Source organism: Vulpes vulpes, chromosome 12 (assembly GCF_048418805.1).
Source record: "Vulpes vulpes isolate BD-2025 chromosome 12, VulVul3, whole genome shotgun sequence".
NCBI lineage: Eukaryota > Metazoa > Chordata > Mammalia > Carnivora > Canidae > Vulpes > Vulpes vulpes.
Genome location: NC_132791.1, coordinates 157,309,125 through 157,322,867, shown reverse-complemented (window position 1 = coordinate 157,322,867; position 13,743 = coordinate 157,309,125). Strand labels below are relative to the sequence as shown.

Below are 13,743 nucleotides of genomic sequence, written 5' to 3'. Positions count from 1 at the left end.
GAGCCCGATGTGGGACTCGATCCTGGGTCTCCAAAATCACACCCTGGGCTGAAGGTGGCGCTAAACTGCTGAGCCACCCTAGCTGCCTCCATTTCAGTTCTTGATGGAGGTTCAGGCCTCAGTTGGGAAGCATGTGTAATCTTTAACTGTAGGTTTCACAAAGAAGACAGTGCAATGACTAGCGAGCATATTCAGCTCTTCCTTCTGCATAGAAAGAACAAGGACTAGGTCTAAATAATTATTTTTACTTCCTCTTAGCCCCACTTCAGATGGTGCTGCAGCAGCGGTTTTGGCTAGTGAACAATTTGTACAGAAGTACAACCTGCAATCCAAAGCTGTGGAAATTTTGGCACAAGAGATGGTAACTGACTTGCCAAGTTCATTTGAAGAGAAAAGCGTTATTAAAATGGTATGTCTGAGATTCAATTTTATTTATCAATTGAGGGATTTCTGTTTATTTTTTTAAAGATTTTATTTATTTATTCATGAGAGAAACACTCACACACACACACAGAGGCAGAGACACAGGCAGAGGGAGAAGCAGGCTCCATGCAGGGAGCCCAGTGTGGGACTCGATCCCGGGTCTCCAGGATCACACCCTGGGCTGAAGGCAGCACTAAACCACTAAGCCACCCGGGCTGCCTGAGGGATTTCTGTTTAAAAATGTCAAGATGACATATTGTTACTAGCTCTAGAAGTCCAGAAAATTCAATATTATAACCCATCCTTGTCACGCATGCATTTTTAACTAACTAGACATGCTATTTTGGTGGGGTTTAGCTTTTTTGTTTTTTTTTATTTTTGAGTTGGCTAGGTATGCCCAAAACTCCTTTCTTACAGAGTTAAGGGAAAAACAAGGATATCGTCAGGGAATTTTCTTGACCCTTAGAGCTTTAAAAATCCTGATTAAAGATTGAGTAAATATGGAGGAGGTTAAGAAAATGAGAATGCAGAGCTAAGTTAGTTGAATATTTGAAGATACACACATATATTTAAAAAATGCAAATGTGCATACATACATACATATATACCAATCATAAGGTAGTTAGAGCTTATGATAAAAATGATATTACAATAATGCTTTGAATTTGAAAATGGGTCTATAACTTGCCCAAGATCACAAAGCTGGGATGTGGCTGAGGTAGAACTTCTCAGGTTTTCTGATTATAGTACATTTACCCCACAATTTTATTCCTAGGAGAAAAATTGAGTTTTCTTGTTATTATCTGAGACCAAAGAGGTGTTAAAAGCAAGGATTTGGAAAAATGGAATCCTATATGACTTTTTTAAAAGAAGATTGTTTATTTTCATGTAGAAATTCCTCATATTTTTTAGTATATCAGAGTCATAATGATCTATTGGTCAATATCTTCCAGCCTATTTACCACAATAACACATTGTGGTTTGATAGAGTTTTTGTAACTGCTCAAGATATGGCCTGAGGAATTATAAGTCCTATTTATTTATTTATTTATTTATTTATTTATTTATTTAAGATTTTATTTATTTATTCATGAGAGACAGAAAGAGTGAGAGGCAGAGACACAGGTAGAGGGAGAAGCAGGCTCCATGCAGGGAGCTTGGCATGGGACTTGATCCCAGGTCTCCAGGATCACGCCCTGGGCTGAAGGCAGCACTAAACCGCTGAGCCACCTGGGCTGCCATAAGTCCTTTTTATATATCTTATTTAAAATTCTGTTCTTGGGATGTCTGGGTGGCTCAGTGGTTGAGTGTCTGCCTTTGGCTTGGGTCATGATCCTGGGGTCCTGGGATCGAGTCCCGCATCAGGCTCCCTGCAGGGAACTTGCTTCTCCCTTTGCTTGTATTTCTGCCTCTCTCTCTGTGTCTTTCATGAATAAATAAGTAAAATATTTTTAAAAAATTCTATTCTTTAGGGCACCTGGGTAGATCGTTTGGTTGGGTCTCCACCTTCGACTGCGTGTCATGGTCTCGGTCCTGGGATTGGGCCTGTGTTGGGCTCCCTGCTCAGTGGGGGGGAGCCCTGCCCCCAACTTATGCTTGCTCTCTCAAATAAATAAATAAATAAATAAATAAATAAATAAATAAATAACATCTTAAAAAAAATTCTGTTCTTTATAGTACAAAATTTAATTTGTACATTCTCCATCCTGAATATTCTTTTATTTGGACTTCTATGTAATATACAATCAACCAAGTTTTCAATATGTGCACTCCATTTTCAGCAACAAAGATTATGCATTTACTCTCTTATAAATCTTATATAAAAGTCCCAGTATTGATGCACTTAATGTATTTATATGTGGTTTTGGTTTTAGGTTGGCTATGATATGAGTAAAGAAGCTGCCAAAAAGTGCTATGAGAAATCTGGCCTGAAACCAAGTGATATTGATGTTATAGAACTTCATGATTGCTTTTCTGTCAATGAACTCCTTACTTATGAAGCACTGGGACTCTGTCCAGAAGGTAATATCTTTGGTGAGATGCAGATTAACTTAGCAAATTTCACTGAGGAAATTTCATTTTGCCACTAAAAAAGGAATTCACTAATTGCCTTTACCTCAAGAAATTAAAAAAATAGAGATATCATACGATCCATAATATCACTAGTAGGTATTTACCCAAAGTAAGCAAAATCACTAATTTGAAAAGATGTTTGCACCCCTTATGTTTGTAGCAGTGTTATTTGCTACAGCCACAATATGGAAGCCACCTAAGTATCCATCAATAGATGACTAGATAAAGATGTGGGGTGTGTGTTGTGTGTGTGTGGGGGGGTTTAATTTGTGTATATGTACACAATGGAATATTGCTCAGCCATAAAAAAGAATGAGATCTTGCCATTTGTGACAACGTGTCATTAAAGTTATGCTGGTCTCATAAGACAAATTGAGCAGTGACCATTCATTCTGTATTTTCTGAAAAAGTTTGTATAAGATTAGTGTTAGTTCTTCCTTGACTGCTTCATGGAATTTACCAGTGTAATCAAGTCATTTTCAGTTTTCTTTTTGGGAAAACTTCTGAGATGTTAAAATTGGTTAATAAATATGGGCCTATTCAGATTTTCTGTTTCTTCCAGTGTCTATCAATTTTTATAAGTTATATTTTTAAAGAAATTTACCCATTTTATTTAAGTTGTCAAATTTATTGACTGAGATTGTGCAAAGTATTCTCTTATTTTTTTAATGTCTATAGGATCTAAGGAGATAACTTCCTTTTTATTCCTTGTATTGGTGATTGATATTCTTTCTCCCTTTTTTTCTTGATCTGTCTAGCTAGCGGTTTGTCAGTTTTATTAAGCTTTACAAAGAGTCAGCCTTGGTTTTGTTAATTTTCTTTATTGTACGTTTTTTTCATCTCATTGATTCCTGCTCTTTATATTTTCCTTTCTTCAACCTACCTTGGTTTTACTTTGGTTTTCTTTTTTTAAGTTTTTTATAAGAGAACCTTAGGTCTTTTGTTTTAGATCTTTATCCTTTTCTAATATAAGTATTTAAAGCTGTACATTTTTCTCTAAGTGGTATTTTAGCTACCTTTCACAAAATTTGATATATTTCATCATTATTCAGTTCAAAATATTTTTCATGTTTCTTATAATTTTGTCTTTGACCTGTAAATTATTTGTAAGTATGCTGTTTAATATCCAGGTATTTGGAATTTTCCTGGATATCTTAAAATCTTACTGTTATTGCTCTCTAATTTAATTCTGCTGTAGTCAGAGAATACACTTTGATTTTGATCCTTTAAGATTTCTTGAATTTTATCTTATGGCTCAACATATGGTATATATTACTGGTGAATTTATCCATCATATGCACTTAGAAAATAATGCGGATTCTGCAGTTACTGGCGTATGTTCTAAACATGTCAATTAAATTGAGATGATTGATAGGATTTTCAGATCTATGTCTCTAGTGATTTATTTGTTTTGCTCTATCAGTTGCTGAGAGAGGGGTATTAAAATCTCTTATATTAATTGTGGGATTGTCTCTTTCCCCTTTAGTTCTGTCAATTTTTGCTTCATTTATTTTGAGATTCTATTATAAAGCACATTTATCATTGTATGTCTTCCATTTTTTCATTATGAAATATCATTCTTTATGTCTGGTTATATTCTTTGTTTAGAAGTCTGTTTTATCTGGCTAAAATATCCACTCCAGGAGCACCTGGGTGACTTAGTTGGTTGAGCATCTGACTCTTGATTTCTGCTCAGGTCATGATCTTGGGGTTGTGAGATCAAGCCCTTCCTCAGGCTCCTCATTGTGTGTGGAGCCTCAAGATTTTCTCTCTGCTTCTCCCTCACTCCCTCTCTCCCCATCCTCTCTCTCTCGCTCTCAAAAAAAAAAAAAAAAAAAAGCCACTCCAGTCTTCCTGTGCTTACTGTTTGCATGATACATTTTTTTTCTGTTTATTTGCTCTTAACATATTTATGGTATTAATCTATCTGCATAAGGTAGATAGATTTGTAGGCAATAGTGTATTTTTTATCATTTGTCAATTTCTGCCTTTTAACTGGATGTTTAAGCCTATGCTATCTGATATAGTAGCCACTAACTGTATGTGATTATTGAGTCCTTGAAATGTGACTAGTCCAAATTGAGATGTGATGTATGAAGTACACATTGGATTTTGAAGACTTACTATGAAAAATAGAATGTATTTTATTATTAATTTTTTTATTCCTTACTTGTCGAAGTGAAAATAGTTTGGATATATTGGGTTAAAATATATATTAAACAAAATATGTGTTAGAAAATTTCAAAGTGCATATGTGATTTGCATTATATTTGTTTGAGAGTGTGATTTAGATCATTAATGTTCAATGTAATTATTGATACAATAAGACTTAGGTTGACCATTATCTGTTATTCATTGTTCTCTCTGGTTTTTGTTTTTATTTATTTTATTTTTTTAAAATTTTTTTAAAATTTTTATTTATTTATGATAGTCACAGAGAGACAGAGAGAAAGGCAGAGACACAGGCAGAGGGAGAAGCAGGCTCCATGCACTGGGAGCCTGACGTGGGATTCGATCCCGGGTCTCCAGGATCGCACCCTGGGCCAAAGGCAAGCGCCAAACCACTGCGCCACCCAGGGATCCCTCTCTCTGGTTTTTGATCTTCTGTTCTCCCTCTCCTGCTTTTTTGGATTATTTGAATTTTTTAGTATGACTTTTATTTTGTAAATTTGCTTTTTGGCTGTATCTCTTTAGTGTTTTTGTTTTTTATTTTGTTTTGTCTTAGCTGATACAGGGTTTTTTAACCTCAACACTGTTGATGAATGAGATTATTTTTAGTCATGGGGTTTGTGTATTGTAGGATGTTTAGCAGCATTCCCAGCTTCTACCCACTAAATGCCAATAGTACTTCCCCACAGTTGTGACCATTAAAAATGCCTCCAGACATTGCCAGATGTCCTCTGGAGGAGCAAAATATTTCAGAGTTGAGAACTGCTGGTATAGGTGTAATAGTATGCATACCTAACCCTCACAGTCTCTGTAGAGTTAATATTGTACTACCTCACATAAAATGTAGAAATCTTGAAAGCATATATATACATTTACCAACTCCTTTCTGCCTCACACCAACTCTTCTGTTATAATTGTCATATGTATTACATCTATGTACGTTCAGTATATGTGCTACCGAAGCAAGCACTCTATGTACATTCAAAATCCCACAATGTTGTAATTTTTGTTTCAACAATTGCACATATTTTAAAGATCTTAGAGGACAAAATTTCTTTATTTTTACCCAGATATTTATCATTTCTGTTCTTTCTTCTTTCTTTCTTTTTTTTTAATAAAATATTTTATTTATTTATTTATGAGAGACAGAGAGAGAGAGAGAGTCAGAGACATAGGCAGAGGGAGAAGCAGGATCCGTACAGGGAGCCTGATGTGGAACTTGATCCCAGGACTCCATGATCACGCCTGAGTCAAAGGCAGATGCTCAACTGCTGAGCCACACAGGCGTCCCTCTTTCTCCCTTCTTAAAGATACAGGTTTTTCTTCGTTATGATTTCTTTCAGCCAAAATAATTTATTTTAGCTTTTTTTTTAGCATTTTTTTTTATAAAGCAGATTGTCTGGAGATGAATTCTCTTAGTTATCTTTCATTGAGAATGTCTTTACTTAGCATAAATTCCTAAAGGAGATTTTTGTTGGATATAGAATATTCTGAGTTGGCAGGTCTTTTTTTTTTTTTTTTTTTATAGCACTTAAAGCGTATTGTTTTATTCTCTGGCCTACATTGTTTCCAATGAGAAGTACATTTAAGCAGTCAAATGTGTTGTATCTAGGCTTGCTTTTCTTTTAATTTACTCTGCTTGAGATTTTCTGAGCTTCTTGAGTCTGTAAAATGTCTTTTGCCAAATTTGGGTAGTGTCTAACCATTATTTCTGTAAGTATTTTTTTCTGCTCCATTTTTTTCTCTCTTTTCCTTCTAGGATTTCAATGATGCATTTATTAGACCTTTTAATATTGTCCCACGGGTCCTTGGGGTTCTGTTCATTTTAAAATCCTGTTTTTCTCTGTTCAGATTTGATCATTTATACCTTTATAATGATATATATCTTTAAATATACGGACTCCTACTTCATCCCCTTTTTGCTCTTGAACCCATCTTTAGTGAGTGAGTTTTGTATTTTATTTATTTCTTTTAAATATTTTATTTATTTATTTATTTATTTGAGAGAGAGAGAGAGGGAGAGAGAGAGAGAGCACACAAGCCAGGGGAGTGGTAGGCAGAGGGAAGGGAGAAGTAGGCTCCCCTCTGAGTAGGGAACCGGATGAAGGGCTCGATACCAGGACCCTGGCATTATGGCCTGAGCTGAAGGCAGCTGCTTTACTGATTGAACCACCCAGACATCCTGAGTTTTTTATTTTAAATATTGCGTTTTCAATTCTAAGAGTTTCATTTGGTTCATTTCATAGGTTCTATTTCTTTGCTGAGGACTCATATCTTTTTATTCATTTTTAGTGTGTTTTCTTTACCTCTTAGTCTATTTTTGTCTTTGGTAATTCTATGATCTGGGACTTCTTGGGCTTTCTATCTGTTGATTATCTTTTCCCATGAGAATTGGTCAACTTTCCTTTTCCTAGTTCCTATTTATTTATTTATTTATTTATTTATTTATTTATTCATAGAGACACAGAGGCAGAGACACAGGCAGAGGGAGAAGCAGAGAGCCTGATATGGGACTCGATCCTGGGTCTCCAGGATCACGCCCTGGGCTGCAGGCGGCCCTAAACCACTACGCCACGGAGGCTGCCCTCCTAGTTCTTTTCTGTATTAATTTTGGATTGTATCTGGGACAGGTGATTGTTACATTGTATATAGATCCTTTAGAGAGTGTTGTTTTTGTTTTAGCAAGCAGTCAACCCGCTTGTGTTCAGATACCTTCTGTCTTGACTTCTGTGAGTCCTGGTTAAAGTCTTTATTCAGTTGTCCAAGCATTTGCTGTGCTGCTTTGGATCTCTCCTATGTATGCGTAGCTCAAGAATGAGTCCGAAGACTTTCTTTTTTTTTTTTTAAGATTTTATTTATTTATTCATGAGAGACACACACACACACAGAGGCAGAGACACAGGCAGAGGGAGAAGCAGGCTCCATGCAGGGAGCCTGACGCGGGACTCGATTCTGGGTCCCCAGGATCAGGCCCTGGGCCAAAGGCGGCACCAAACCACTGAGCCACCCTGAGTCTGAGACTTTTAAGTCCATACATAGAAATAAGGGATCCTCTTCTCTGGCTCTTTCCACTGTGAGCATTCTCTCTTACTCTTTGACCTGGTATGGATTTCTTTTCCTGGTCCCTCTGGTTAGAAAGATGGGGTTTTTGTTAGAGGTAGTGCTGTCCTGCTGCCAGTCTGCTCCAGGACTGTGCTCACCCTTGGACCAAAGTTGTTGTGAGAGCCTAAAATGAGAAAACTTGGAACTCACCAAGGGGGTTCTCCAAGTTTTAACTCCTTCTGTTATTATTCTGTTTTTGTTTACTTTTCAGAGTCTTCAGCTAGTTGTTTTTTGTATTTACCCAGTGTTTTTAGTTGTAAACAGTAGGAGACACAGGCTATAGTGAATCTATATTACTTGGTAGAACTGGAACCCAATTTCAAGGTTTTAAATATGTATACACTTTGATATATGATGATGATTTTTAAAATTATATCCCTAGCTTAAACCACTTCCCTGATCTCTAGGCTCATATGTTTAACTGCCCAATTTTCAGAGATTTTTTGGATGTCTCATTAGCATCCCAAACCTAAGTCCAAACCGAACTTCTGATGTGACCCAGACTTCTTCCTTCCTCAGTCTTCCCCATTCTCCAGGTAGCTCCAGTTCCTTTCTTTCTCTCACAGCTCCCATTGAATCTGTTCCCAAGTCCTGTTGGCTATGGACTCTGCCGTCTAAGTATATGCAGAATATAACTATATCCTATCGATTTTTTTAAATCACTAACAGCGTAGTCCAGACCACCATTATTTCTCCTGTACGTTATTGTAGTAGTCTCATAACTGGTCTGCTTCTGCCTTGTCTCCTTACACTCTGTTCTCTATAATGAATCTTTAATGATCCTGTTAAAAGCATAGCACAGATTGATGTCATCCCTCTGTTCATCTCATACAGAAGTAAAAGCCAAATGTGATCTTTTCTCTTTAGTTCCCTCGGCCGTCTATCTGACTTCCACATTTCTGGTTCTTTTACTTTGCAACAGTTACATGAGCCTCCTTCTTCAAACACTCTAGGCCTATTCCTAGCTCAGGGCCTTTCTTCAAATATCTCCGTATTGTTTGTTCCTTTATTCCTTTTAGATCTTTGACCAAATTTCACCTTCTCAGTGGGAGCTTTCTCCAGTTACTTGTTTTAAAATGTGAACTCCTTACACGTCCTTTCCTGCCTTTTTTTCCCCATGGCACTTACCACAACTCTATTATATATCTTACTTACATTACATATTATCTGTCTCTTCCTCACACCTCTCCTGACAATGAAGTAAACTCCATGAGAGCGGGGATGTTTGTTTCATTTACTCTTGTATCCCTAAGTTCCCAGGGCAGTTTTTGGCACATTAATAGGCACAATGATTGCCTTCCATTTATTTTCTTACCACTTTTAGATGATGAGCTCAAGATAACTTCCTAGTAGAATCTTCCAATATTTAATAGAATTATATATATTATCAAAGAAAACACGCAGTGAATTATTCATTTCTTGGGGTTGATTTGTGTCCAGTCTGGTGTTACTTGGTACAGTAACAATACTTGGAGGAGTTTTCAAAGCTGTAATAGTAGATAGAATACCTGTTATGACCAGAGCCTTGTATCAGGTTCTATGTCAGAAATATATAAAAAAAAATAAAAGAATGCCTCAATAGGTGGTTTTTAATCTACAACCTAGATTTAAAGTAAAATTAGAAGTGTTAGTCATAGGGATGCCTGGCTGGCTCAAAGGAGCATGCAACTCTTGATCGTGGGATTGTGAGTTCGAGCCCCACATAAGGGATTGAGGTTACTTAAAAATAAAATCTGAAAAATAAAGTATCAGTCATAAAAAATTCTTTTTAAAAAAAAGATTTTATTTATTCATGAGAGACACACGGGGGCGGGGGGGCAGAGACACAGGCAGAGGGAGAAGCAGGCTCCATGCAGGGAGCCTGATGTGGGACTCAATCCCAGGTCTCCAGGATCACACCCCAGGCTGAAGGTGGCGTTAAACCGCTGAGCCACTGGGGCTGTCCCATAAAAAATTCTTATATGTATTTCAGTTTACCAATGGAGAAACTCTTTGGTTTTTGAAGGCAATAAAATATATTGATTAAGGAAAGCTATGGAGCCAGGCTACCTGATGATTAACCCTAGATTGATCCCCTACTGTTTCCTTGGGCTGGTTACTTAAGTTCTTTGTGTCCGTTTCCTATAAAATGGGAATAATACCTGCTTCTCGGGGTTGAGGATTAAATTATGTAAATATATGGAAAATAATTACAACAATGCCTGACACAGGGTGAATACTTAAAAGTTATTAGCTACCTCTGATGGTGCCAGAACCACCTGTATCATCTTTATTTGGAGATTCCACTTCATTATATTCTAGCTGGAAGAATATTTTATACAATGCATTCATTTTAATTTACTTCTTAACAACCTGGAAGAATGACCAGAGAATTGATAGGAATGTTGAAATTATCAAGCATGTAATTTTCATTTTCTTTTAAGCTTGCATTTATGTCTTTTTTTTTAAATTTTTATTTATTTATGATAGTCACACAGAGAGCGAGAGAGAGGCAGAGACACAGGCAGAGGGAGAAGCAGGCTCCATGCACCGGGAGCCTGACGTGGGATTCGATCCTGGGTCTCCAGGATCGCGCCCTGGGCCAAAGGCAGGCGCCAAACCGCTGCGCCACCCAGGGATCCCTTGCATTTATGTCTTAACAGTATTTTCAGCCATTGCCCTTCATTTCATGTCCCCTGCCTTTCTGCCACCCCCTACATTGTCCCTTCCATCTACAAAGAATGTTTATATAACAGTGCAGCTGAAAATGGAAGTGGGGGCACCTTGGTGGCTCAGTTGGTTAAGTGGCTAAGTGTCTGCCTTCAGCTGGGGTCATGATCCCAGGGTCCTCGTGATGAAGTTTTGGAATATAGGTGAGGTCCAGAGCCCACGACCAAGAAGGAATTCTTGAGACATCTTTGGTACAAACTGGTGGTTTTATTAAAGCACAGGGACAGGACCCCTGGGCAGAAAAAACTGCTGCCTCGGGCCTATGAGGGGTGGCTGATTATATACCTGGGAGTTGGGAAGGTTTTGAGGATAGCTGTACTCTCTAAGGAATTTTGGAAGCAAGGTTTCCAGGACCTTGAGGGGGCTAATTGTTGGGAAAAGGTCACTTATTATTGTCTAATAAAACTTGAGTCATGAGACCCTTCAGATGTGTATTGGTGGGCCATGTGTTTGGAGGATGATTGCCAACATTTATCTTGAGAGCTTAGAGATAAAGGAAATTTCTAAAGGAATTTTTGTATGTTAAAGTAGACTTACAGGCTCCTGGGGGTCAGGCTAAGATTGCCTTTTGCCCTTAGCAAAGTATAAACATTGAGGCAGTTGAGTCTGTAGAGGAATGTCTCTTTGTCTGTTTCAAGGACTTGTCAGGGCAGCCCTGGTGGCGCAGCGGTTTAGCGCCGCCTGCAGCCTGGGGTGTGATCCTGGGGACCCTGGATCGAGTCCCACATTGGGCTCCCTGCATGGAGCCTGCTTCTCCCTCTGCCTGTTCCTCTGCCCCTCTCTCTCTCTGTGTCTCTATGAATAAATAAATAAAATCTTTAAAAAAAAAAAAGGACTTGTCAATGTGCTTTGTCCCCAGCTAGTCCTCTGATCCCTCATCACTGGGTTCAAGCCCCTGCATCGGGTCGGGCTCCCCACTCAGTGGGGAGTCTACTTCCTACTTCTCCCTCTGCCCCTCTCCCCTACTTGTGCTATTTCTCTCTCTCAAATAAATAAATAAAATATTTTTAAAAAATGGAAATGAAAATATTGGGCAAAATGATGGATTTTTTTAAAGATTTTATTTATTTATTCATGAGAGACAGAGAGAGAGAGAGAGAGAGAGAGAGAGGCAGAGACACAGGCAGAGGGAGAAGCAGGCTCCATGCAGGGAGCCTGATGTGGGACTTGATCCTGGGACTCCAGGATCACGCCCTGGGCCGAAGGCAGACGCTAAACTGCTGAGCCACCCAGGGATCCCAAAATGATGGGTTTTTAAACTAATATAATTATATTAGTTATAGTATTGTATCCAGTTTCATTCTTCAGGTTCTCTGAGTCTCTATTTTAGTTGTAGCCATTTTGGAAGCCAGAGAACTCTTAGGAACTATTAAGAGCTCTGTTTCATGCATGAAATGTTCTAAAAATATAAATCTTTATTACTCAATATTTATTATGTAACTTTTTTCTTTTTTTAGAAAGAGGTCGTGAGCAAGAGGGGAGAGGCAGAGGGAGAGAGAGAGAGAGACAGAGAGAGAGAGAGAGGAAGAGAGAAAGAATCTTAAGCAGGCTCCATGCCCAATGTGGAGCCTGATGCTGGCTCGCAACCCTGAGATCAGGACCTGAGCTGAAATGAAGAGTCAGCTGCTTAACCAGCTGAGCCATTCAGATGCCCCTATTGTGCAAGTTTTAGAAGTGCTTTTATGAATTTGATATTTGAGCTGGGTTTTTATTATTTATTTATTTGACAGAGAAGGTGAGCACAAGCAGGGGAAGTGGCAGGCAGGGGGAAAGGGAGAGGGAAAAGTAGGTTCCCCTTGAGCAAGAACCATCATGACCTGAGCTGAAGGTGGATGTTTAACTGACTGAGCCACCCAGGTATCCCAATGTTTGAACTATTAAGAAATGTTTGCTATAAGAAATTCTTGGCTATATTGAAATTAAAAAAACAAAACATATTATTTGGTCCAATGTTTTTTTTGTTTGTTTGTTTGTTTTGTCTTGTTTTTTTTAGGCTCCATGCCCAGTGTGGAGCCCAAGGGGCTTGATCTCACAAACCTGGGATCAAGACTTGAGCTGAGATCAAGAATCAGATGCGGGGCAGCCTGGGTGGCTCAGCGGTTTAGCTCCACCTTCAGCCAAGGGCGTGATCCTGGAGCCCCAGGATCAAGTCCCATGTCAGGCTCCCTGCATGGAGCCTGCTTCTCCCTCTGCCTGTGTCTCTACCCCCACCGCATGTGTGTTTCATGAATAAAATAAATAAAATCTTTTAAAAAAAAAGAATCAGATGCTTAACTGAATCACCCAGGCACCCCTGGTCCAATGTTATTTTTAACCTTTATGAATATTATTTTTCCTTCTCTAGGACGAGGTGGAGAACTGGTTGATAGGGGAGATAATACTTATGGAGGAAAGTGGGTCATAAATCCTAGCGGTGGATTAATTTCAAAGGGGCATCCACTGGGAGCTACAGGTAATTCTACAAACAGATTTCCTGATTTTTTGTTATCATATTTCACATAAGTATAAATGGTTTAGCCATTGATTTGAATGAAAGATCGTATTCTCTGAACATGGTAACCAGTGCTTTAAATGATTGTTTAGTCACAGTATTTTAAAGTTTCTTTTTTAAAATTTTAATTTATCTTTTTTAAAGTTTAAGTACAGTGTACTTCAATAATAACTGATGAGAATTTGAATTAGTTGAATCTTGAAATTCAACAGTATATATATATTTTAAAAGTTTAATTACTTTTAAATAGGTATAAGGTTTAACTTAAAATGTTTCAAATAGAGATCTTGCTAGACCTGCTAGATAAGAATAATTCAAAATGGGCACATTATTTGCATATAGTTGTAGATGTCGTTGGTGTTACATGTAGATTTTTTTTCTTGAGAGAACCAGACTAGAAGTTATGAAATAAGAATTTTACTGGGGCTCTACTGCTGACTGGCCATGTGACTGTTTTGATTAATTAATTTGTCAATTAATCACTTTGACTTTTAGTTTCCTTAATTGTAGAATGAAATTGTACAGTTTATAAAATAATTTAGCACTAATATCTGGGATTTATTGTTATGAAGATAGGTGAGCTTTGTATTTTTTTCTTATTGTCATATATTAATTAAATTTTTGATAAATTATTGCAAATTCCAAATAAAGAAGTTAGAATTAATAGTGTATCCATTACAGGAATTAACTTTGGTTTGTTTCTGTTTATCACTTAAATTTAGTAATGGAGAAAATAGATGTAGATAGATAAAGATCAAAAGATAAGTAGACAGGTA

The 13,743-nt window shown here is 37.7% G+C and overlaps 1 protein-coding gene across 2 annotated transcripts in view; it reads left to right on the top strand.

Annotated features, from left to right (window-relative positions):
- Positions 1-13,743, top strand: part of SCP2 (sterol carrier protein 2) — a 96,602-nt gene that overhangs the window by 35,926 nt on the left and 46,933 nt on the right. For both annotated transcript variants that reach the window (XM_026007052.2, XM_026007053.2), the window contains exons 9-11: positions 259-409; positions 2,298-2,445; positions 12,821-12,928. In XM_026007052.2, coding sequence (XP_025862837.1) covers positions 259-409; positions 2,298-2,445; positions 12,821-12,928 — 407 coding nt within the window. The remainder of the gene's footprint in view (positions 1-258; positions 410-2,297; positions 2,446-12,820; positions 12,929-13,743) is intronic.